Source organism: Micromys minutus (assembly GCF_963924665.1).
Source record: "Micromys minutus genome assembly, chromosome: 23".
Taxonomy (NCBI): domain Eukaryota; kingdom Metazoa; phylum Chordata; class Mammalia; order Rodentia; family Muridae; genus Micromys; species Micromys minutus.
The window spans coordinates 45,916,998-45,944,134 of NC_137958.1; the positions used below are offsets into that span (position 1 = coordinate 45,916,998).

Sequence of the window (27,137 nt, forward strand, 5' to 3'; positions counted from 1 at the left end):
AATCAAGTACAAATTCCTTAAAGAAAGGAAGGGCAGCCTCATGTACAGAAATGGTCCGGATGATCTGCACATACTCACTCACTTAAGAAGTAAGCAGTCAGTTTTTACCTCTCTTTGGTTCAGTGCTAAACAGATACCCTAGAAAGAGTTGACGTGAATAATTTAAATGTGTCCATAAAATTATTTTAACTGGAGTCAAACATTATGAAGAAATTAAAACAGAATGCCGTGTTAAAGAGGTGGAGGAAATTTTAAACTAAGGGGAAGAGACATTCGAATAGTCGACCTTTGACAGGAACAACAAACTCACACGTAGAATGGATAAGCGCTTGGGCAAAGTGGGCAAGCATGCATTTCTACAGAGAGGTTTGGGAATGGTCAAACTGTCTGAGGGAAAGCAGACACTCTCTCCAAAGAAACCCAACGAAACTCGTATTTTTAGGTACCACTGGGGTCTGGTGCCTTTGAAGATGCTGAACCTTTGTCTCTTTCTTCATCAGTGACACTGGATTTTAGAATGGTATTTGCTTACTGGAGATCGGAAGCCAAAGCCAGAGACACCTAAGATTTTCTCTGGATCATGGCTGTGTATAACACTAAGTGCCGTGGGAGTCACTAGAAAGGTTTAGACAGAAGGATGTTTTAATGAGAGTCACATGTTGCGAAGGTTATCACAGTCTGTGAAGAATAGGCTGTGAGGAGAATGTGGGGGACAGGAAGCAGAGAAAAGCAGGAGGCTACCATCAGAGTCCACATGCCGACATTGTGGTCTCAGCTCATTGGGCAGCAGAGCAGATGGATGTAAATGGGCATAAATGGAACCCTAGATTTGACAATGGAAAAAGCAATGCTTTATGACTGACATGGAGGTAAGGAAAGAGAAGGACCCAAAGCAGTCTAAGAGTTTGGTTATATGTGCTCTGATTTAAGTACCCAATGTGTTTCATGTAAAGGTATGAGAAAGATCTCAAAGCAGAGGGGGAGTGCTTTTTTATTTAACATGAATTTACCATCTTTATCCTGTAGTAGGCAAACCACTGTTCCAAAGAATGTAGAAAGAGGCAGGTGTGTCTGAACACTTACCCACGGTACCCTATACATACAAGCTATTTCACGGTAAAGTTCTGTAAAGTGGCTTAAAAACCATCAAGTGACCTATGTGAATGTGATTCAGACCTCGGAATGGAAGGTGATGCTCATACCCAAGTCCTCTGCTCTTGTGCATAGCCGGGAGAAGATGGACGAGAAGAACCAGACAGTGCCTGGATCCGAACATCAGGATCACAACGCACAGTGCATTTCCTGTTGGCTCAGAGCCACATGCCAGGCTCTCCTTACTGTACTAGCCCTCCCTCACTTCATCTTCCCAGCCTTCCTTGCAAATTTTAGCTTTTGAGATATGGGTAAATACTTATATTAGTATACGTTATAAGAATTTTCAAGATGAAATATACTGCTAACATTTTAGGGCAGGTCATATAAACTCTTACAAGCACAATTGTTTTTACAGACATTCTATGTGAAGTTCTAATTATCAAATATGTAAGTTAGCTTAAAAATAAACTCAAAATGAAATATTATTTTGCCCTGATACTTTGATCCAAATAAACTCCACAACAAATATTTTTTTCATATTCTTTGTTACTGAAGATATATATTTTGAAATATTAAAGGGGCAACTTAATGAAATGTTTAACTGTAAAGACAAAATGACAAATGAGAAAAACAACAGCTAACATCTGGGAAACACTTAAAATTGATGAGTTCTTTAAATATTATAGTGTCATTTAGCATAAGAAATATGTAGAACCTTACACACAGAAACTTCATTTCCCGAGGAGTATTTTTACATATATACAAACAATATATGAAAAACTATATATTTTTACTTTGTCATTGTTTGTAGACAAAAACCCTCTAAGCCAGACAAATAAAGGTATAGATTATATTGTGGATCTAATCGTTTATGTAAAATAGTAGGATAAATATTCTTATCTGTTGATATGGTTACTGTTCCATTTTAAAACAAGAATGAAGGAACTCATAAAATGAATCAGTGACTGATCCCATTAGGAATGGATGTGTGCTTGTCTATGTGAATTGAGGGCATCCTACCAGTAAGAATTACTTGACTATTCTGGTGCAGGAGAATGCATACGTGCTCTGTAGGAATATTGATGGGGTCTTTCATTTTCTACCCTAAAATCCATGATACACTCAACTTAATAGCAAAAGAGTCACCGTTCTGATCTTTGCTGATGTGACAGCCATACCTTTATCATGTTAAACGTTCTGGCTGCCTAAGCAGACAGCTGCCATCCAGATGAAACCTTCTCACACTGTAGCCGCCCTCACATTCCCTCGGCACTAGTCTCCCAAATGCCTGTGAGCAGTTCACTGCAGTACAACCTCCAAATATTCTTAGTCCTTCAAGAGTTACTTCTCCGACAGCATCCCGACAGCATCCCGACAGACACGTTCCTTCTCACGTGCTTATAGCATGTTCTGCTCGCTGACTGTTTACATCCCGTGCCAACTCGGCTGATTTGTAATTAACATTATGTCTTGGTAGCCTGCTGTTGTTTGCAGCAACTTTAAGTCATGATTCCGACACTTGGACAACGAGCCGTGAACACTTGACACGGGGCCAGCACAACATAGATGTTACTTTAGTTTCTCTTGGTCACACAGTTGGTCGTTTTCCTAAGCCCGGGCTCTTCAGGCCGCAACTCCAGGGTTCCTTCTCTAATGTGGCAACACTGCTTTTGTACCTTATGGTACGAATGATCCCCAGTGATTCTGTAGGATATCTGTTTAACTTTAGATGAACTGTGGTTGTATGTATTCATTTAATCGTTTGCCACATGGGACAAGATATATGAGCTTCGTCCCTACTGTGGAACAGAACAGGATTCGCTTGACTTCATCTCACACTAGGCTAATCCTGAGAACATTATGTAATAGCCCTGCATGCTCTACCTTATCTGTACAGTTGAGGGTGGGATAGTAACGCCTACTCTGGGCACTTATTCTGAAGAGCAGATAAGATCATGTGTTGAAAGTGCTTTAGGCAAATGCTCACCATAGGGTAATCACTTAATAACAATCAGGTGAGATACATAAATAATGGGTTAACACAGAAGTACGTCAGGAGAACCTGCACTTACCACAGAATCATACAATATCTGGCCTATACAGTCATTTGAATAAATGTTAGAAGACTGTAAGAGAAATAATTCAACCTAGTTAAATAAGAAAAAAAAATGTTTCAAACCAAAGATGAAGTGTATCCTGAAGTTTATTACCTGAAAAAGATTGCTCCAGAGATATCTAGTTCTTTTATTATATGAACTACAATATAATAACAGAAGTACTTTGTATCAGCTGTGCTTTCTTAAATCTAAAAAACACTGCAACATTGGGGAAATGCAAGAAAAATGTATAAGAAATTTTAATGTTGGCGAGATTTTAAATATGTTCTTTGTAGTTGTTCTTTTATCTCAAACAAAAACTTGAATTTTAAAACACAGTCTCTTAGACATTAAAATAGCTTTAATATTAATTACTATATTAATGTATTTATTACTATAAATACATCAGAGTTAGAATATAAAAAGGAATGCAACCTACATAGGAAACTAAACAAATACCCAACATTAACAAATAATTTGCTCTCTGATTTTTTGACCCTAATTCAAATCGACATTTTTGCCTCGAAGTTTCATGTTTATATGAGTCTTTGAAAAATCTTTTCACCTCAGCAGCCCCTCGAGTGTTCACTTGGAACAATGACTTTGCAGCTGGCCAAACCTGACTCTCGATCAATTTTTATGAGTACAAATTCTTGGGCTGATGGCTGGGTTTCCAGCTGTATCCCTCACGTAATCCACACTCACACGTGGTGATGAGATTCACATTATCACCAGAGCACCATTGGGCTGATGGCGGCAGCAGACACAGCAGGGTAGACTGTCCTCCCTATGAAAAGCGGCCGCTTCACCTTTCAATAATGCAGCCTGCAGGTATGGGTGTACAAGCTGTGTGCAGACAGAATGAGAGATGCCTTCAGAAACACTAATAAAAGCTACCCGGTTCCTCCCAATGGGTCACTCTTGTTGAATCTCCATACATATCCATCTTGATTTCGAAGTGAGTGCTTTCAATTTGTCTTCCCATTACGTTTGGAATTGGAAGGAAGATCCAATTGTGTCTGAAACCTCAAAAAGTTGTACTGGAACATATATCTATATCTATATCTATATCTATCTATCTATCTATATATATATATATATATTTCAGACATTTAGTCACAGAATTCTTCTCTCTGTGTGTTCCTGTCTGTCTGTCTGTCTGTCTGTCCATCTATCTCTATCATGTATCTATGATATGTAACAAGTATAATAAATTCACATTAATCCAAGTTGGAAGAGTTTTTCTTATATTTAAATTAACAACTATGTTGATTTAGCAACCACTTTGATTCAATTTTACATTTTAAAATAAAACATATGTTTAGTTATCTCAAAAGCTTAGCTCCACATTTAAAGTCTCCTAAGAAACAAACCGTTTTATAAATTTGATACTTTCTAATTTCCTCCTTTCTATCATTAGACTCTAATAAATAATAGTCAAAGCACATCAGTTTGTGTTACAGTTTTTGGATTCATGTGACTACTCACTAGACAATAGATGGGCAGCAAATGATAATGCTTAGCCTTCCCAGGATTCAAAGCCTTAGCTCAGCAATCGACTTTCACAGTCAGTCTCTAGAATCTTAATTTTCATATTGAACCAACAAATGCACTGGGGACTTTTACACTACTGCCTTTCCCAGGTCCTTACACTAACAAATGCCATCTGCCCAGCATTCAAAACACACTTTAATATTTTTCCACTCATGTTTCTATCAGTGAAGCTCACGAGTTAGCTTAGGTTGTTCAAAAGTACTTTATCCTCCAGATCGTCTACTAAGACTATGGAATTACATGTGATTCTATATAAAGGCACGAAACATAACTGAAAAAGCATCATTCTCCCCCACCCCCCCTTCCTAAGGATGTGGCAAAGACAAATCACCATGATAAACCTGCCCAGTTGGATGCAGACGAGACATCTATCACAGGAATGCAATTAAAACACCCAGAAGAATTTATATTAGAATTTCTTCATAAACATATTTACGGTTTGTGCCAGCATGCTGCAGAAGAGATTCAGTAGGCTTGGCTGGGGAAGACAGACCACTGAGAAACAGGGACAGAGAACCCTGATCCTGGTAATACAAGAACTGTTTACATGTTAGCTAAGGATAAAATGGATTTTCATCTGTCATGTAGATACAACTACTTTTGTCTGGATTGTAACACTTTTTCACGAAGATACCACACTACCACGGGACGTCAATAAACTAATTTTTCCCCAGCAACTGATGGAATATTGTATCCCTAGAAAACATCCAGTGATGATTTTCCTCCCCTGGCATTTCCCCACACCATTTTGCTCTAGCCCAGTTAAGCTTGCCTAATGTGTGGCAGGGAATCAAAGAGACTTCATGGGCTATTCTGTGTTAGGATTTCCAGGGTGATTCTCTTTTTATATGTCTCCGCTGAGAACAGAATAGTTTAAATTTACCCTGGAATGAAACGCCTGGTTTGAAAGCCATGTTTTAATGTAACTAGAACTTAACAGCTGTCCTATGAACAAAGGGGGCTTATGATTCTGAAAGGTCAGGCGAGCACATATTCCAATAATCTATATCCAGAATCCAATCACTGAGAAATAGAGTGGAGAATTAGATTTAAAGGCACATTTACATGCACACACAGCAGATATGACGTGTTCACATAAAGTGAGAGAGCGGGTGAACAACAGCTTATCTGCACACTACATGTATGCTGTCTGTCCTAGCGTCCTCTGGATCCTTGTAGAAGGCCTTGATTGGCAACACCATTTCTAAATCATTGCTGTTTTGTCTCCTCTACACTGACTGACTTCACGGTGACACTTTGCAATGGTTGCTGAATTTGATACAACAACTAGTTGAGGGCACGCAGAAGCAGACAAAGAAATAACAGCCACATTGCAGTCTGCCAGCCAGTGCAGAAATGTATAACACAGAAAGCAAAGAACGTCAGTAATTTTACTCCAAGTTGCCTGGGCTACTGTCCGATGTAAAAATGCCAGTCATGCTGGCGTAAAATGAACGCACAACGTCACTTTCAAACATGTTATTTAAAAATCGTCGGTTTTAATTTCCTCAACTTCTAATACTCAGTTATCAGGAGACATGGCGTAAGTAAATGACTGACACAAGGACTAGGGGGAGTCGCTGTCAGAGGGCAATTACTGAACAGGAAAATAAACGACTGACCTGAACAAGAACAAAGTAACGCTTTTTCCATCTTTTCCAAACCTTCTGTCCAAGGGCATACAGATACCTGGCAAGGAAAACAAGCAGACAGTACGTAAGTAAAAGCGTGGGTCTCCGCAGCCACATATATTCCATCGGTGTTCATGAGGCCAGCCTGCTAAAGCCAAAGTTTGGTTTAGTTGACATCAGAGACGACAGGCAGCTTCTGCATTACAAGACGACTTCGCCGACTCCCAGTTCCTGAGAGGGAATTGATTTATGTGGCTCCCAATTTGTCAGTCCTTACTACAAATTGAACGAAGTAGGAGTGAGGAAGGATAATCAAAGAACCAGTTGGAATTTTATTTTCCTGCTTGTAGGCTACGAGCGGAGCAACTCTCACCGAATCCTTTGGTGCTCGGATGAATGGAGCTGGTGAGTGGAGACAGAGAAGGCGGCCGACTCAGCGCCAAGAACCCGGGGTGAAAGGTCAATGTCCAGCTGGGTGACCTTGAAACATCTGCCCCAATATCCATTTCTATTTCCTTGCCTACTAGAGAACAACACTAGGTGTCCCTGTTTCCAAGTTCCCTGGCAGCTCTGTCATTTGGAGATTTATAGGGCTTATGGGAGCTCTCCACTGAGCATTTCTTTTTTTCCATCGTGAAACTTAGCTAGTAAAAAAAAAAAAATTCAGTCTACTTTTGTTCAGCATCTGTTTCGACCCTGGCTTTTCCCTTCCCATGATACCTGCAGCCCAAACTGAAATGATTCAGCTGGTGGCTCATTTGAACAGAACTCCGTTGCTGTGTGTGTTCATTGTGCATGGATGTGGACATGCTCTTGTGTGTGAGTACTCATGTGGAGTCCAGATATCAACCACAGAGTTGTTCCTCAGGAGCTATCCCTTCGATCCTTCCTTGGACTCTCGCTGGCCTGGGACTTGCTGAGTTGGCAGTGCTGGTTGGTGACTGGGGTCTGGGGATCTGCCTGTCTCTGCCTTCTCAGTCCTGAGATTTCAGTCATGTGAAACCACGCTCGGCTTCTCTGCCCATGTTCTAGCCACAGGGCCTACCAAACTACCTGCCCCGCCCTCAGAACATAACTCCTGTTCTCAATGAATACAGAGAGGATAGAAAACAAGTACAGAGCAAGGGGAAGAGTGAGTCATGATAAACACATCGTGCAGTGATACAATGTAACACGGTGAAATACCCTCAGAACATAACTCCTGTTCTCAATGAATACAGAGAGGATAGAAAACAAGTACAGAGCAAGGGGAAGAGTGAGTCATGATAAACACATCGTGCAGTGATACAATGTAACACGGTGAAATACAGGGCTCATTTGAAAGTTAAATTGTTTTCAAAATCTCACAATTTGAGTTTGAAAGTAGAGGCTTACCAATTAAGGGTTATTCCAATGTACTTAACCCACACACAACCCTAAGTAATAAAGAACCTCACAGCTAAGACTTTATTGTAGCTCAGAAATGTAGCCTCTATCTTACAACCTCCTTTTATAAAACAAAGCAAACATATCTTTTTGTTTCCTTAAAAAAAATCTAAAAAAAATATTTTCATAAAAAAGAGAGATGCTCATGAAGGGCTAGTGGATCATTGGACTTTATCTTCAGTAACAGGGGATGTTAACAGGAAACCCTGCTCATGAGAAATAGCATGGCGAATATAGAAATGCTTAGCCTTTTCTGATGGAGTTATTCAGGGAACACGCAGTCTCTCACAGAAAAGTGCGCGCTTGCCAAGACACATAGCATTTTATTACTGAAAATTGGTGACAAATGCGCAAGGGTGAAGAACTTACTAATCACAGCATAATCATAGGGAGATATTGTTTCGCCACTGAAATTATGACGTTGCTAAAGTTAATAAAATACAGAAAAACACATTATATAAGGCTATGTGATAAGGCTGAGGATTTGATATTATACCAAATATTTTACATTTCTAGCAACAAACATGAAATAAGTATTCTGAATATTAACGGAGACATTTCCTGAGAAAGGAAGTTAGGGCAGACTTAAGTTTCTTAGTCTTCTCTTTGACAATGTTAGAATAAAGACCTAAGGAGATAATAAGGTTCTAGACAACTGCACTCTGCATTGGAGCCATCACTCATAGAGGTAACTATGGTGATTCCTCTTTGACAATCAGGATGTACACATTTCATGCACTTGTGGGTGCAGTGTGGGCTCAGGTAGAACCTCGTGGTGATGTGGGCCCTTTTTGATTTCATCCATTCACTGTTTCTTCCTGAGGTCCCCTAGACCTGAGGTCCCCTAAATGCCCTTTCTTTTAGCCTCTAGCTTCTCTTCTGCAGTTGTGGGGCGAGGTGTTCTGCTGCTCTCTTTCTGTCTTTTCTATAGAATTCTCCTCCTCTGAAATGCACACACCCACGTTCCCATTACAGGGTTAACAACAGTGACCCAAGGAGCTTGCTACTGTGGGCATGACAGATGCTCAGTGTGAAAGGGCAGTAGCAGGAGGAGGAGTTAATGGTGGCTCAGAAGCCACAGACAGCAGTGGGAATAGCCTCTGCCTGTGACCACAGTCTGCTTCTCAGCTCTCTCGCAGTACCTCACTCTGCAGAGCACCGGGCAGCTGGGTCGTGCACAAGTGACAGCGAATGGGGAGATGCACAGGGACCATCATTACCACATGCAAATGAGCGTGAGGGTTCTCGGCGAGGGCACTAGCCAGCACAACAGTGTGCAGAACGGTGGGCCAATGGGTTCAGAATAACCACGCTGGTTTCCCTGCGATAAGTACAGCACGTGAATACGGAGACAGCATTTGGAGACTAGCGGAAGATGTTCTAAATAGAAAAAAATAAAAAAAAGAAAGGACAGTGGGTACTAGAGAACAGGATGTTTAGATATCAGGCCTTGAAGTGTTTGAGCTATTGCACTATGAGGATTTGTCCAAACACATACGTTGAGTAACAATTGGTCAAACACATCCAGAAATGAAATGGTCTTCAGAATTTGCTGAGCTCTACGCATAACAAAAATGGAGTAACTGTCAATACAGGGCTACTGAGAAGGAAGTGTTGTAAACACCATGGAAACACACTATTTAGTCCTTGTAAAAATTTCATATTCGTCAAACGTTTCTTTATATAAAAAGGGAAATGAGTGAAATATATCAGAAAATATATTCACACGTATTATATATATTGTTATATATAAAAAGAATATGTTAAAGTTTACAGGTGCCTTGTTTTCACTATAAACATGGGCTTTGTGACCGAGTTCCACGGCCTAGCTGCCTCTCCACTGTGGGCGCTGCTGCCTTCAGAGTGTACAAAGCCGGCTTCCTAGCGCCCACCTGGCCAGTTCTCTGCGTGAACCTTCAGCTCCGTGTGTGCCTCTGACTACATGGCTCACTGTGCGTTCTGCAACGTCACTGCAATTAAACAGCACACAGCATTACATGCATACATTCCTTCCTTTGGAAGAAGACGTGCGGGATTTATCCTTCTCGTGATGAGTACCAGAAGCCTGTCCTAAGCTGCATATCCCATGGTGTGGATGCATTCCCAGTTTGGCACGTGGGCTCTGCTTATGAGATATAAAGATACCATGGATATTTGTGTGTAAGCCCCATGGGGTCTGCCTGTTTTCCTTCCGTGTGCTATAGCGCCCAGGAACTAGGTTGCTGCGCTGTATTCAAAGTCTATGTTCAGCTGTGTGAGAAACTGCCACACTGTCCTCCCAAAGTGCCCAGGGTATGCTGCATTACCGGGAGCCATGCCTGCGACTGTCCCTTCCTTTTGTAATCAGAGAAATGGCTGTTAACTACTCTGGGCATATGGTCACTCAGACGCCACAGCTACGTCTCCTTATATGATCCAATCGAATGCTCAGAACACAGCAAGGGCTAAAGTCTTTGTTTCAGTACAGCAGGGAACTCCCCAAACACTTCCAGTTAAATGAGGTCTTCGGTTTTCAAGGCCCTTGTAATGGTTAAAATTGAGAAGAGGCTAAAGTCATGACAGACAGCTGCTAGTGTCACCGGGAAAGGATGGAGAAGTGAGGTTAGGAGCACAGAGTGTCGTTGTATAAACACCGGTCAGTCCCCTGGCCAGAAACTGTCTTATAAAAATCAAAACCCATTCTCTCCAGCCATCTGAAGACAAAGTGTAGTTGTTGAGTTTCCATCCTTTTTGGTACTTAGTTTTTAAATGTTCAGTGTGAGGTTGGATATTTTCTATTTTTATGGTATCTAAATCCCAAAAGTTTTTTTTTTTTTTTTTTTTTTTTAAATTTTAGGAAAATATAAAAAAATTACATGGAAATTATGTTTTACTTGACGGTACATGTGATTACATACATGTGAATGATGGGATACTCCTTAATTATGGAATAATGAGGCGCTCTCTCTAGAGAGATCATAACACATCTGTACTAACATTTAGGGAATCTATATACAGTCAAGGACTTGGCTTCAAATAATGATAAAAGACAATTATATATAGATAAATATATTTATATACATACATACATACAAATGACTTAGAAAGAGCCTCAGAAAACTACTGTAAGTACCATGACCACCCAGTACAACCACCTGATGCTGTTCAACAAACATTAGACTGATAGGATTCTCTATTTGGCATACAATGGCAACATAATTCATTAGGTGGAAACGTAAAAGCTGTTTTCTTGTTGTTTATATTTTAAACAGTTGCATATTTTAAAAATCAAGTTTACATCTCCTCTTGCCATTTCAATTCTGAATAAAGTGGGCTCTTGTTGCCTCCAGAAACGGTTCTAGGAAACAAAGGTGTGTGTGTGGCTTCCATCCAACTGTCCTTCCCTCTGGAGGGACAAATCCTGCACAGAACCTAAGCATCTGCTGCTGCCTTGTCTCTGAAGCTGGACTCTTCCTTAGTATTTTGAAAATTGTCAAGCCATTGCTGGCTTCCAAACTCAATAATAAAGTTGTTTTTTGTTTAAGAGTTTGAAAATCAGAGTGGCCAAATACTTGTCAAAGTGGGAAATACACACTTTTATATCGGTGGCAATTTGTAATGTTGCCTGATAGATTAAGTATCACTTAGTAGGACATAATGATAGATTAAGTATCACTGAGTGGGACATAAGCGTTCTCCGAAACGCTGTAGGTTTGTTTTCTACTTTATTTTAAAAATGAAAGTAAGTGCATTTGTTTGTTCATTTGTTTACAGAGCTCATGTTTACTTATTGTCAACATCTATGGAATTTCTCTTTGAACAAAGTATTTAAAATATTTCAACAAGACACAAAGAAAAGTGGTTTACATGGCTGTGCTCCGCACTCTTCTTCCCTCAGAATGTGGCCTTAGGTCAAAGGTCCTCTAGCTTGAGTCACGTTTAGTCCAAGAATTATTTAAGATGCTTCAAGGGAAATGTCCTATTGCACATTGCCTGTTGCCTATGCTAAAACTGGCTGTGCAGCTTGTCCTTGCAGAAGTGTCTATGGGCCCGCAGTGCTCATGTGAGTAGAGTACTGAAGATTACATGACAATAACCGCTCAGATACCATGTACGAGTATTTGCTCTCATCAATACACCCAACGAAAGTATTAAGAACGTGCTCTCTTTGAATACAAAATTATCTGCTTAACTTTTAAATCTTCTCTTCTTACACTGGACTAACTAGCAAAGAAATAAGCATCTCTGATGCAGTCCTGGGATGGAGCATGGAGACACAGAGCCTTGGAGCACTTGGTTTCCTTTAGCCAGTCAGTCCCTCTGTCTCAGCCCGGGACATTTTTTATGGATACAGTGATTTTCTCCCCAAAGAAACAATAATCACTGTTAAGAGTCAAACAAACCCAAAACAAAACAAAAAACCGAAAACTAAACTAAATTAATCCTAATATTGTTTCCTGGCCTATGGCATTTACTTTGGGGTATTCAACTACCCCATGAGGTCATATTATATCTTTAAATACCAGAGATATAGAATGTCAGACTAAAAGATTTTTTTATTATATATTTAAAATATGCTGCTGGGGGAAGTTTAAAAAGAAAAGAAAATGATGGTATTTGCCTACTTGGAACCCTCCCCCATGCCTCTCTATTTCTTTCTCTCTTTCATGATCAAACCTCAAAATACAAGATCTTCTACCCATAAGGTATGGATCATATTTTTGGTCTTTTTTTCCCCTATCATCAGTTTGACCTGGTTACTGAAGTACCTCATTAACAAGTGCACAGCCTCTCGGGAAGCAATGTTGTTTTAAAAAGTCTTCACTTAGAGCAGGTGAAATATGAAAAATAGGTCATAGCTACTTCTCAAAGTTTCCCTTTACAAATCAACCTGGTCCTTACAGAACCACTCAGCATGTCCTAGGGCAACAAAAATGTAACCTTCCTCAGACATCTGGCAACCATTCACTGTATGCATCATGTAGACATCAATAAAATGACACAACAGAGTTACAAAACAACAGGCAGTTTAGTAAAACATAAACTTTAAACAAGATAACAACTGAAATGACAGCTAAGCTTGGCTTCCTTCAGTCCGCATACAAGATTATTTAAAACACTCTTTTCTGCAATATCTCTTTGAATATGTACTTAAATGATAATTTAAAAATAAAACAATCTGTGAATTAGCTTCTTTTAAGCCAATACTCTTGGAAGTACATTTTACTAATAAGTGGAGGGTTTTTTTCTCTACCAATACAATATATTTCATGCTGATATGCATATAATAAAAAGTTAATGAAACTGGAAGAACTAATTTTCTAATCAGTCTTAAAAATTGAGATTTAGCTCATCCTCTAACACAATGCACATGAGCTGTAGCATGTGTTTCTTAGTAAGACCATAGCGAATACTGACCATGCCATGTTTGAGACAGAGAATTACAAGAAAGAAGTGTTCTCGTTTAACCAAGCAGTTTAAAAATACTTCATTAAAAATCGTTCTAACTCGAAGATGCTTTAAAAAAAAATCTCCAAACATTTTAGTAAATGTTGTAGTTTAGTTTCAATTAGAATGAGGGCACACAGTCCTAACAGCAAAGAGAATATGACAATTTATTTGCATAGGGTCCATGCTGTGAGAGTTCATGGTTTTACTTTATGAGGAAAAATCATCACTAATGAATATTTGAAAAACATAATTGTATACAGAAGAGAGGAATTATTCAGTGCTGGGGGGGGGGAAGGACTATTACTCTGGGCAGATCACTTATGTGGCCAGCTTTCTATTCAAAGAAACAGAACAATCTACATGTTGAATAATCAAGGCTTTTCTTCTACAAGGCTTCATTTTTTTTTTCAAGGAAAAATACAGAAAGAAAAATCAATACATAGAGTAGTTTAGTCCTGGAAAGGGCTTTCTTAAAGAGAAACCTCAGTCAAGGTTGAAAGAGCAATTAATGCAGGCTCAGAAAGCTGGGCCATTCTGATGGAGTTCGGTTAACATGTGGCAGAAGTAATCATCCACTTGTGAAAATGATTTTCTGTTCATTCTCAAACACCTTTCAGACACTCATGATCCCATTTAACTGACAACAATACAGGCTATCTGTGGGCACCATTGCATTTGATGTGAAAACCAATAGGGACCAAAATGCCCCCAGGCACTTGCAGTCCCCCCCCCCCATTCTCTGCTGCTTACATAAAAGAAGTCTTCCTTTTGCTACATTCTTGCTTTCATTTAACCTGGCAGAATTAAGCCTTTCTCTTCTCTTTTTTCTTTTTTCCTTTGGTTTTGTTTTCAGCCAAGGATGAGAAAGAAACTGAATCAAGACAACATTGTGGCCAGAGCATTAAGAGACCTAGAAGTAAATACTTTCTCTCCCTCTCCCCCTCCACTCCCCCTCCTCCCTCTCTCTATATTTTTGAATAGGGACAAATATAAAAGAAAGGGTCTTCCCTAAACAGGAGTATCTGACAATTGGGAAGAAATTAGGGCTGAGAAAAGCCAGTAACTCCTAATGTTGAACAAAAAGTTAAGTGTCTATGATACGTAAACAGAAGACTTGGCTACAGAGAGGACTGAGGGACAGTTCCAGCGATTTTACTCAGGTAGTGCTCTGTAGACTCAAAGGTGCAAACAGTGGCTCCTCGTTTTAGGAGATTTACCTTCCAGTGAAACCACAACTGGCACCAGCACTTGAACAGCTAGATGTAGAAAAGTACTTTTCTGTATCTAAGCACACGGACAACAATCTAAATAAAACTGCTTCAAGCAATCTTTCTCTAAGAAGCTACTTTTCAGCCAAGTAGAGGTTCTCATCTGCAACTGCCTCAGCAGGCCAAAGGAACAAGACTGAGGCTATGAGCCCAGCTCGTTGAGCAGAGGGAGTTCTAGACCAGTCAGGGTTATTTAAAAAGAAGAGTGTGTGCTAATGTTTATCTTTGAATCGTGACATTCTTTTAGATTTCAACTGGAAAGAAAAGAAAATGTACAAGTACACTTTGATTCTTTTCATTTTTTTCCCCAAGCAAACTTTGAATGGCTCATTTCCTTCAAAGGTACAGACTTCCCAAGTTTTCTGAGAATTTATTTCTTATTGACAAGCTTATTGGTGTTTAGAACAGAAAGCACCGTTGAAATAAGCACATATTATAGTGTGTCTAAATGAAGTTAATTAATATCGTAGTGTCTTACTATAGGCAGTTATACAATGAATGTTTCATGAAGGTATGATCCTCATTTTCCCTTAATTTCATTGCTCTTCTCACCCCTTCATCTCCAGAAGCTTCATTGCTTTGTTAAATGCTAAGAAAAAGCTACTGAGATTTCCAAGGTGATTATAGGATGTCTCAGAAACAATTTCAGGGGTTGTGGGTATGTGAGGTCTAGCCTTCTCCAACTGAGCCAGGGCCCCACGCTTAATCCCCAGGAAAAATAATGGGACTGAAAAATCTGAATGTAGCTGGGGCCCCAGCTTGACATCTTTCTGAAGGACAATCGGTAGCACATGACCAAGATTCCTACATACATGAAACTTTAGTGAAAATTATTTACTGTTATCTACTAATAACATCTCTTTAGGGCACAGTATCCCTGTAAAGAAAATTTTCAGATATGGCTGAACATTATACATAATACAGGTAACCAACCATTTAGGCCTCTGTTGTTTTCCTTTCTATAAATGGGAATATTGAATTGCCTTCTTCATACTCACGAGCTTAAGAGAGACTGGAACATGAAATGTCCATTTTCATAAACCCACTCTAACAGTAAAGTCAGTGAGAAGACAGCCATAGAGTATACACTGGATCAAAGGGCTCTAGGAAGTATGGAAAGGAAGAGGTTTGGTGGCCAAATAAACATGAGGTGGAGTTATAGGGAACCGAACAGGTTCTGTATGTGAGGGTTATGAGAGCCTGGGGCCGACACTTCTAGGCAGACACGGAGAATGAAGGTAGGAGACAGTGCGTACCGTGTCTCAAACACTCAGAATGTGCTGTGGAGGCCTCCTCTCTCACCAGGGAACGAGATAAGGTGGAAAAATAACCACAAATAAGACCTAAGCTTTAAAAGTATACAACTGAGTTGTCACATTTGGTTGAAGAGGGAACTATTATCCCTGTCAGAAGTAGTTACCTTCCCAGTTGTGACCCAGAGAGAAGTCTACTAAGATTTGTATCTGAAAGAGAGTAGGTTTGCTTTAGATTTGGTCCATAATCGCTGTGCGCTGAACTTCATTCCGGAACATCCCGCATCTCAGCTTCCTGGTCTCAGTTAGCACGTGGTTTGAGAGCTCGGAATTTTTCCTAGGCTGACTCTGTTGATATGTATTTTCATGACTTCGTTTACAAAGCCTTTTATCTGAACCCCTTCTGGTGCTCAGTATGTCTCACAGATTTCATCCCCAACAGCTTTGCTCTACCTAAACTATGAACCTTCCCTGAACCTCATTTTTATGCTTGGTGTCCAATCTTATCTGCAGTCAAGGACTGTGGAGTTCTGGTTCAAGACCTGGGGCTGCTGAACAGCAAGATGCCCTGGTGGTTTTTGCAGCCCTGACATACCTGGGCTTCCATGTGCCTGTCTGTCCTGCTCCCCTGTGATGATGCTGCTTTGATAAACTCCCCACAGCCTTAGATTTCCTGAGGTTTGTGTTAACCCTGCCCTGCCGCTCTTTTCATTCATTCTGAAGGTTGCTCCCATTTATAAACACTGCCTGTATGACACCCTTGGACACTGCCCAGCACTTACTTCCACACTGAGCACCCTGTGGTTCAGACACTCTGGGTTCTTGCTGTTCTTCAAAGTGTTTGCATGTTGTCTTTCCCACACAGTAGTTTCGTATACTTCCAATATTTATGTAAGCTGAGTTACGCTCTCAGATTCACAATGCCCACTTATTCTCATGGCCCCTTTGGTCAGCTATGATCAACCTGCAAAATATACTCAATAAATTCATATGTGTGTATTACCTGCATTACCTACCACAGGGCATGGTGGTTCTCCATAGCTATGGCCTCTGTGTAACCTAACTCATGTCCATTACATGCACAAAATGACTACATCCTTTCGGAAGGAGATGCTGACCAGTATGACTCAGCATTCTCCCAATCACTGATGCTGGCTCATTATGTGGTGTGAGCTCTACAAATATTGGTGAATTACTAACTGGCTATTCCTACCTTGGGCATTAGAAACAATTATACAAATACTGTCTAAAGTGAACTTTGGGTTTAAAAAAAGTAATTATGACTTGCATTAAAATAAAATGCCTTTTGGTTTTCTACAAAACCTGTACTTATTTAGATTGAGAATAGTCACATGACTTTCGCATCAGAAGGCCATCCTAAAACGGAAGTTACCATAGGAGATCTAAGCAAAAAGAAAGCATTGGAAAGCTTCTGTAAATGGAGGAATAGAGAATTTCAGGAGTCCAGTGAGCCTCATATCCTTGTCCCCCCCCCAAAGACTCTGATGGTGTCTGAACACCTGCCAAAGACAGCCTCAATCGAAGGTCTGGAAGATGGCTTCCCATTAGAACCAGAGTCTTCTCAATGTCTAAAGACTTCAAGTGACATCAAAAATTTAACCTCCACTTACTTTAAAAGAAAATTGACTGACGTATACAAATGTCGGCAGTACTGGGCTTCTCTGTCCAAGTACCGAACAAATGAGTCAGTAGGGCAGATCCATGATAAAAGGACTTAATACTGATAAAAATAACGCTGGGAAAATGTAGCTTACTTCTATTAGAAATGGGGTTTAAACTTACAAACGGTCTAGTCAATGACGATGCTGTACAGAGCTAAGCATGGGGAGATTCTGCCCATGAGATAGACAGAGGCAGGGAAAGGCTGCCATGTATACAGGGCTCCTATATAAAGGGCTCATGTTTGACTGGAGCTGCCCTTCCAGGGTAGGAGGAGCAGGAGACCACTGCAACGCACAAACCTGGGCCTTCGAGAAACAGATGTAGCTTGATTTCCGTTGGTCTTGTTTGTTTGTTTCTTTTGCAATTGTTTTTGTTCCTGCAGAATATGGATGAGTGTGTGACAAGGGATGGGGAGGGGGTGTCAGGGCTGGGAGGAAAGCGGGAGAGGTAAACAAAGCAAGAACGGTTTCCCTATAGCCGGCAAATGCTTACTTTTCTCGTATGAATTCTACCCTTGTCAGTGCTAGAAAGGGAACAGAAATATCTGCCTAGACCGTAGCAGAACAGGGTGCAGCAGCTTGGAAAAAGGTCTTTCAAGCTACAGAATAAACCAAAGGGCTGTTGTTGGTATTAGCAATAGAACACAAAAAATGTTTATAATTAGGGAGCTAGAGAGACCGCAGATAGGCTAAGAACACTCGCTGCTCTTGGAGACGACCCAGGCACAATTCCAAGAACGCCCAAGGAAGGACCCAAACCTGGAACTCTAGTCCCAAGAGATCCGATGCCCTCTCCTGGCTCCCACAGACACCATGCACACCCAGGAACACAGACATACATGCAGACAAAACACCTCTATACTCGGCATTCTAAAAATTACTCCTGTCTGGTGAAAAAGGAGAGATAGCCTGGGCTAGGTGTGCCTTTTCAGCACTCAGAAGGATAAAAACCAAAGGGTTAAATGAGTGGCAGGCCAGCCTGACATATACTCATCTCAAAAACCCATCAAGCAAACAAGAAACACACACACACACACATAAGCAAACCACAATGTAACAAAATGGGTGCGGTGCTAAAATCTTTTAATCCCAGCATTTGGGAGACAGAGGCAGGCAGATCTCCGTGAGGTTGAGACTGTCCTCATCCACATAGCTAGTGCAGGCAGCCGGGGCCACCCCGTAAAAACCCTTCTTTAAAAAGGCCGGAGGAGAAGCTGGATGGTTTCAATGGTGTACTCGGTATGCTACCTCAGTGCTTCTCAGAAGCAGAAGGACTTTAACTGTTTCCCAGCCAGTGGGTACTTCTGGGCTGTTTAATAAGTTAAGGCACCGGTTGGCACCCTCAGGCCCTGAGTTCAATGGTAAGACCTCACGGTAGGAGCCGGCCAGTGCTCTGGTCACATGTGTGTTGTGCCTAGTGTGCACACACATCCACACCTGTGTACATGCACATGTGTGCACACACACAATGCCAAAGTTGCAATCTTTTTTTAAAAAAATAATTTTTATTGGATAGTCTCTGCATTTACATTTTAAATGTTATCCCCTTTCCCCTCACTCCAAACCCCCTCTGCCCCCCCATTGCCTCCATGAAGGTGCTTCCTCTCCCACCCACCCACCCACCCCCACCCCAGCACCTTGGCATTCCCCTACACTGGGAAAACAAGCCTTCACTGGACCAAAGGCCTCTCCTCCCATTGATGCCAGACAAGGCTGTCCTCCGATACATATGCACCTGGAGCCATGGGTCTCTCCATGTGTGCTCACTGGTTGGTGTTTTAGTCCCTGGGAGCTCCTCAGGGCTTGTTTGGTTGACAATGTTGTTCTTCTCATGAGGTTGCAAACCCTTTCAGATCCTTCAGTCCTTTCTCCAGCTCCTTCATTGGGGTCCCCATGCCCAGTCAGATGGTTAGCTGCAAGCATCCTCCTCTGTATCAGTGTGGCTCTGGCAGAGAGTCTTCTTAAAAAACCAAGTTGAAAAGTGTTTCTCAGCCCTATTTTATTGAGTCTTTCAAAGGTTACATTAAGTATTTTTTCGAATATTTATTTTTTTATGTGTCTGAGTATTTTTCTTTTCGTTCCATTTAAAAAAGATTTATGATTTATTATACACACACACACACACACACACACACACACACACACACACATATATATATATGTACACTGCCACTCTCTTGAGATACACCAGAATCAGATCCCATTACAGATGGTTATGAGCCACCATGTGATTGCTGGGAATTGAACTCAGGACCTCTGGAAGTGCAGCCAGTGCTCTTAACCACTGAGCCATCTCTCCAGCCCAAGTGTTTTTCTTGCATTCATGTCTGTGAGTCACATATGTGCCTGGTACCTGAAGAGGCCAGAGATGGAGTTATATCCCCTGTCAGGTCCCCAGGGATTGGAGTTATAGACAGTTGTGAGCTGCCATGTGGGTGCTAAGAATAGGAGTGGGGTTCATTAGAAGAACAGCCAGGGCTCTTACCCACGAAGCCATCTGTCTAATCCCAACAAGGGAAATTTTCTGCAGAAGACCAGCTTTGCTTTCAAGCAACTCATTTTTAAAAAATATTCATCCTATTTATCCACCAACCCAAAACAAACAAACTCCACACACTACTGCAGGAAGCTCTACTTTGCCGTTCAAGTTTTCTCTCAAGAAATCAATGTCTGAGACGGCTTGAATTCACTAAGTTCATGTGTTGTTTTTCTTCCTTTAGCTTAAAGCTCAGCATTGCAACGTTTATCATTTCTGTGCCTGAAAGCCTGTATTCACAGTACTATAGCCCGTAGAAAGGAAATAAAATGGAAAATGAAACCCAGATACTCAACGGAGAAGAGAAAAAGACAACCTTTGCCATCTATCTGACATCGCCATGTCAGTGTCAGATGGCCCTGTCCTTGTGGTAGCTCTGATTACCCTATATCATCACATATTAGAGCTGTTCTGCAGTAACTTGGTAAAGTGTCTTGACAAGCCTGAGATGTCCAAAATGAACTGCCACTTCACCTCCTTCTAACCTCTTATTTTTGCATTTTTGAAAAGAAAATGCCCTGATGACTCTTGGTCTGTAAATAGTGCACCAAGTCTGCAGTCATTAGGTAGTTTCTATTTGTGGGGAGCGCTAGCGCCATCTACTGGACACAGGCCTCACTCTTTTTTTTTTTTTTTTTTTTTCAAAGGAGTTATCTGTGCTGCTGCTTACAAAGATGCTGAAGTCATTCCTTTTAATATACAATTTGGGCAGATGGGGCTACCCACTTATCTGCAAAATTTTAATCCAGAATTACTACTGTAGACATGTAAATATGGAAAAGTGTGGAGTAGAGACTGAGGGAAAGGCTACCCAGAGACTTTGGATGGATTTATCCCATATAAAGACACCAAACCCAGACACTATTGCTGATGTCAAGAAGTGCATGCTGACAGGAGACTGATATAGGTGTCTCCTGAGAGGCTCTGCCAGAGCCTTTGAAATATAGAGTTGGATGCTCCCAGCCAACCATTGGATTGAACACAGGCATCCCAGTTAGAGAAAGGACTGAAGGAGCTGAAGGGGATGGTAACCCCACAGGAAGAACAACAATATTAACTAACCAGATGCCTCAGAGCTCCAAAGGACTAAATCACATACCAAAGAGCACACATGGAGGGACCTTTGGCTCCAGCTGCATATGGAGCAGAGAATGGCCTTATCTGGCATCAATGGGGAGGCCCTTGGTCCTGTGGAGTCTTGATGCCCCAGTGTAGGAGAATGCCAGGATGGTGAGGAGGGAGTAATTTGGTGGGTGGGGGAGGACCCTCACAGAAGCCAGGGAAGTGGGGATGAGATAGGTGATTTGCCGAGAGGAAGCCGGGAAAGAGGTTTGAAATGTAAATAAATAAAGTATCCAAAACAGGGGTAAATAAAACAAACAAACAAACAAAATACAACGTGGGCATAAAATCTGCACATTTTCCTTCTTTCATTTTAAGGGATTTGTGTGTAGTACTTTTTTTGTAAGGATGCCAACATGCATTAGTTGAAATAACTCAATATTTTCATCTCAATTAAGCAATTTTAGAGTCATATATTATTCATAGGTTATAATTGATAGAACGAGAAAGAAATCCATAGTTCGTGACTGAACGTGTGGCTCAGTGGCTTGGATGAAGCTATGGGTTCATTCCTAACATGTACACAACAAACACAGTAGCTGCAATAATGTTGAGTAGAACGTTTATTTCCCTATTTATTAAAAAGTACCTTGGAACTTGCAAGTCTTGGGTCCAATGACAAAAAAAGAAAAAGAAGAAGGAGGAGGAGGTGGAGGAAGAGACAGAAGAAGAGGAGGAGGAGGAAGAGAAAGAAGAAGGAGAAGGAAGAAGAGAAAGAAGAAGGAGGAGGAAGAAGAGAAAGAAGAAGGAGGAGGAGGAAGAGAAAGAAGAAGAAGGAGGAGGAAGAGAAAGGAGGAGGAAGAGGAGGAAGAGGAGAAAGAGGAGGAAGAGGAGGAAGAAGAAGAAGAAGAGGAGGAAGAAGAAGGAGGAGGAGGAAGAGAAAGGAGGAGGAGGAGGAAGAGGAGGAAGGGGAAGAGGAGGAAGAGGAGAAAGAAGAGGAAGAGGAGGAAGAAGAAGAGGAAGAGGAGGAAGAAGAAGGAGGAGAAGGAAGAAGAAGGAGGAGGAGGAGGAGAAGGAAGAAGAAGGAGGAGGAGGAAGAGAAAGAAGGAGGAGGAAGAGAAAGGAGGAGGAGGAGGAGGAAGAGGAGGAAGAGGAGGAAGAGGAGAAAGAAGAGGAAGAGGAGGAAGAAGAAGAGGAAGAGGAGGAAGAAGAAGGAGGAGGAGGAAGAAGAAGGAGGAGGAGGAGGAGGAGGAGGAAGAAGAAGGAGGAGGAGGAAGAGAAAGAAGAAGAAGGAGGAGGAAGAGAAAGGAGGAGGAGGAAGAGGAGGAAGAGGAGAAAGAAGAGGAAGAGGAGGAGGAAGAAGAGGAAGAGGAGGAAGAAGAAGGAGGAGGAGGAGGAGAAGGAAGAAGAAGGAGGAGGAGGAGGAGAAGGAAGAAGAAGGAGGAGGAGAAGGAAGAGGAGGAGGAGGAAGAGGAAGAGGAGGAAGAGGAAGAGGAGGAAGAGGAAGAGGAGGAGGAGGAAGAGGAAGAAGAAGAAGAAGAAGGAAGAAGAAGAAGAAGAAGAAGAAGAAGAAGAAGAAGAAGAAGAAGAAGAAGAAGAAGAAGAAGAAGAAGAAGAAGAAGAAGAAGAAGAAGAAGAAGAAACGACAGTCTTGCCAAAAAGAGCCACAACCATGTGCAGCCAATTTGCTGGACAAACTGTGCCTGGTGCGTGCCCAAGGATAAGGCCCTGAAGAAGTTTGTTATTTGGAACATATCTGAAACAAATGTCTTTGATGCTTTCGTGCTTCCCGGAAGGACCAGACACCCCCACCACAATTCACACCCTCTGGCACTGCACCCACCACCTTCACCAAAGTCCGTGTAAAATAGTGGTTTCATAAGGGTGAAAAGAAAAATCCTTTGGAAGAATAAAACAAAAGTTATACAAAACAAACAAACAAGACAAAACAAAACTAAACTAAAAAGTATCCTGGGTCCTAGTTTTAAAATTAAACACCAGCAAAACTCCTGGTTTTATATCTGACATTGGGGATAAATATTTGAACTGTATCACATGAATCTTTGGCAGATGAAGATGATTTCACAGAGAAGACTCTAAGCCAATCTAACGGTAATTACAGACTTTTATAAAAATGAATACCAATTAAAGAGAGTGAGAAATAGTGGTTTATTAGCAGTCAGTGACATGCAGATGACCTTCTTCACCTTCTCTTCACGGAGTCACAGGCGAAACAGTTTTGTTTGTTTGGTTTAGTTTCCATTAAGAGTATACACTACTCTTTCCTTAGGAAACAGAACGCTGATCATTCTTAAAGGTTGGTGTCAAAATTGCATTCCCAAGCACACCGTCAGAGTCAGTTGTCCAGCTTTATCTGCTTTTTAGTGGAAGGCAGGAACTATTAACAGTGTTCGCACTGTTGCTGATATTTACTAGAAACCAAGTAATCTTCAGTTCACTAAAGGTCGGTGACCCCTCAGTGAACTCTGTTTGGTGGGACCCTCATGACAATGGCCTGGTTCTGGCCTGTGGGAGTTCAGCTGGAGCCATCTCACTGCTGACCCATACAGGGAAGTCCAGTGGGAAGGGAAGAAGATTAGCAATGTTCACACGATTGGCTGTAATGCCGCCAGTTGGGCCCCAGCTGTTGTGCCTGGAAGCCTTATAGACCAACCATCAGGACAGAAACCCAGTTACGTCAAGAAGTTTGCATCAGGTGGCTGAGACAACCTCAGCAAGTTGTGGAGGGAAGAGGATGGCCATTGGAAGGAGGAGCAAAAGCTAGAGGCACACGGCGACTGGGTTTGGGACGTTGCCTGGGGCCCCTCCATTGCCTTGCCCACCAGCACCATTGCCAGCTGCTCTCAGGACTGTTGAGTGTTTATTGGGACTTAAGATGATGCCCCAGACAATATGTGTTCACCTGAACTCCTGCACAAGTTCAGTGACGCTGTGTGGCATGTGAGCTGGTCCATCACAGCAAACGTCCTGGCTGTGTCAGGTGGAGACAGTAAGGTGACCCTATGGAAAGAAAGAGCCGAGGGGTGGACAGTGGGTGTGCATAAGGGACGCCAACAAGGGCCAGGGTTCTGTGTCAGCCTCCGTCACAGAGGGCCAACACAGGCAGCCTGGTCTGTTGCCTGTTATCTGCTCTAGAACAACCTCCAAACAACACGGACAAAGAGTCCCAGTGCTACAAAGATTCCACACCCAGGAGGGCCTGCCCACCAAACACTGTGTGCTCGCCTGCCTTACTGGGATCCCACGTGTTTAGTGATTTAATGTCTAGCTTTTGAGAGAGAGAGAGAGAAAGAGAGAGAGAGAAAGAGAGAGAGAGAGAGAGAGAGAGAGAGAGAGAGAGAGAGAGAGAGAGAGAGAGAGAGAGGAAACAGTCAAGACAGAGACAAAGAGGCTCATCTGATGTCCCAGGTGGTATTTAACACATCCATGTTCCTGCCCTGTGGCCTCAGCTGTCACCCCACCCAAGGAAGCTCTTTTCCAAGAGCAATGGCATTCTCTTTGAATAGCTTAAATGAGCTCTTGTGAACAGAGCAAGAGAGTCATCTGTTTATTAGAAAGACCGAGTGTAGAAAGAAGCTTTGCTCTGGTACCGCTGTCAGATCTGAGAAATGGCCAGATCTGTGGAGATTGCTACTTTGCTAGTCTTTCCTAATTGTAAATAGACTGTAAATATTCTGATTGTTTTCCCAGTTACCTGAAACTTTATCAAATACACATCACAGGTAAGTGGAAATATAGTCCAGAGATGTTAAGAAACACGGTTAGAAGACTTATCATGACCTGTAGATTATGTCTCTGACACCATCAAAAGGTTTTATAGGTAAATGGCTAATTTATTTTACGTAATAGAAAACAAAAGATGTGTCTTAAAGTTTTCTTACAATATGTTTTGAAGGGGACTTGGGGAAAGGTGGTGACTGCCAGGAACTGTTGTAGCTCATATGCATATAGTTATATATCTTTGGACAGAGAAGTTTGAGTGTTTCCACATTCTACATATTAAAACCAGCAGTGGACTTTCCCCCCTAAAAGCCAGATGATTTGCACATTAATTTCAAGCATATATTATAAGCTAAACACTAAACAAGTATTTCAGGATTTGTTCCAATGTGTTGGCTACCGAAGGGCAGTAACCAAGCCGGTCTTTGAAGGAGAGAGTGTGGGAAGTCACCCTGCTATGCCCCCGGAGCTTCTGACAGGCTCAGGAGAACAAGAATCTGAGTGGTTAAGGGCTTGTAGGTGGCTGCTGCTCCAGCTCTGGAGAGTATAATTTGAGAGACGCTGTTTTAATTTATACCTAATCAGAAAATTCAAAACCTCAGATACCTCTAAATGTTTAAAAGACATTAAAAAAAAATCTAAAATCGTATAATTAGTTTTACAGATAGAACAATGGGAAACTTTTCAAACTGAAATACATCATTTTCTTTTTCATTTCCTCCCGTAAATTTGAAAACAGTGCCCCCAAGTGGACAAAGACAGTTTTTACAGGAACGGAGGAGACACAGTACAGGCATGGTGATCTAATGCTCTAATGCTAGACTTAGGCCTTGGCCCAGGCTATATGTAATACAGATTAAATAAATTAAATGTCTTTTAGATCGCCACAGATGTGTTAAGAAGTTTCACCATCTTTGCTGTCATTATTTAATTTATAAGACATGAACACAAGGTCAATTGATCCCATCCCCAAATCTCATTTAATCCTTAAATCTTATGAGATCTGAGGTAACCTGGCATGAGGTAACCGCAGGCTATATGAAATGAAATAGAATAAAAGGAAATAGTCACCAGTGGAAACAGTGCTATTCTGCATCCCTTCATTTTGACCACCCAGTGTCCTAAATGTATGATGCCTGCTGTAGCAGAACGAGGTGAAGGTTCAAAAGGAAAAAAAACGACTCCCACTTAAAAAGTGAATGGCACCCCAGGGCGTGGCTCAGCATATGGGGGTTACACATCCACATCCTAATGCAAGGAACTAGCAGTTGTCTGTTCCAGATTCTAGAGGAATTCTTTGGAAGAAAACAATTCCTAGGTATAACCAACGTCTTTATTGATACCTAAAAATAATGTTTAACATAAAACAGCGATGAAGAGGGGCTGACTTGTGGTATGTGGGGGAGGAAGGAGAATGAAGTAAAGGGTAGCCTGAGCTACACAGAGGTACCTGAGCTACACACCAGCCTGAGCTACACACCAAGGTCCAGTCTCAGCAACAAACAAGCAACACTTCAAACCACATGAGCAGGATGCCAGGAAGTGCTACTTGGCACTGAAAGGTCCGATATTGATTAGACCCTTTAAAAATAATTACCTGGCTAAATATTTATGTTGCTGTGTCTACCTGCCTTCAGCTCCCATTGATTTATCTGTCCCTTTGCCTTTCACTGGGGCTTCCGCTGTTTAGCAGAGCTCTTGTATTTTAAGTGTGTAACCATGGCCTAAAAAATGGCCCGTCCTTCATGTCAACAAACCCATCCCAAATAATACAATGATCGAAACGCAAAAGGTTCGAAGCTGTGGTCCTGAGAAATGCTAGAAGCAGGCTAAGTGACACATTTCCCTTCCAGGTTTTCTTTATTATGTTTGCCTTTGCTTACTCACATGCACTTCTCATATGAAGCACGAGAAAGTCTCATGTTATTTCATGCCAATTAACAAATTGCTAGCATGTCATGTTAATAAAAAAAAGAAAGCAATTGACCCAAGTAGAGGGGTTAATTAAATGGAGTTAGATAATTAAACGATTCTCAATATGTAATCAAAAACTATGGCTGGAAGTGTTTCACCATGTTGTCTTTTTGTGTTTTTTTTTTTTTTTCAGTATCTGTCTATCTGCAAAATCCTAATCACTGTATCCATATGCATAAAAGACAGATCCAGTGCAGATGTTAATTTGTTGCATGATAGAAATCAGGTGTTCAATTACAAATAATGTGGTGTATGTGAGAACGTCCAAGATTCCCATTTAGCCGAACGCGTGCATCTCAGCCGACTAACGACTGCAAAGCGTTCCTTCTGGAATTAGCTACTAACACGGGCCGAGTCCCATCATATTCAGCTCCTTCATTATCCACATTA

At 41.4% G+C, this 27,137-nt stretch overlaps 1 protein-coding gene across 16 annotated transcripts in view; it reads right to left on the bottom strand.

Moving 5' to 3' along the window:
- The window catches only part of CADPS2 (calcium dependent secretion activator 2), a gene marked incomplete at its 5' end in the record, with an annotated part of 458,357 nt that overhangs the window by 159,529 nt on the left and 271,691 nt on the right, over positions 1-27,137 (bottom strand). For all 16 annotated transcript variants that reach the window (XM_080936279.1, XM_080936287.1, XM_080936273.1 and 13 more), the window contains one exon: positions 6,368-6,434. In XM_080936279.1, the coding sequence (XP_080792405.1) occupies positions 6,368-6,434 (67 nt within the window). The remainder of the gene's footprint in view (positions 1-6,367; positions 6,435-27,137) is intronic.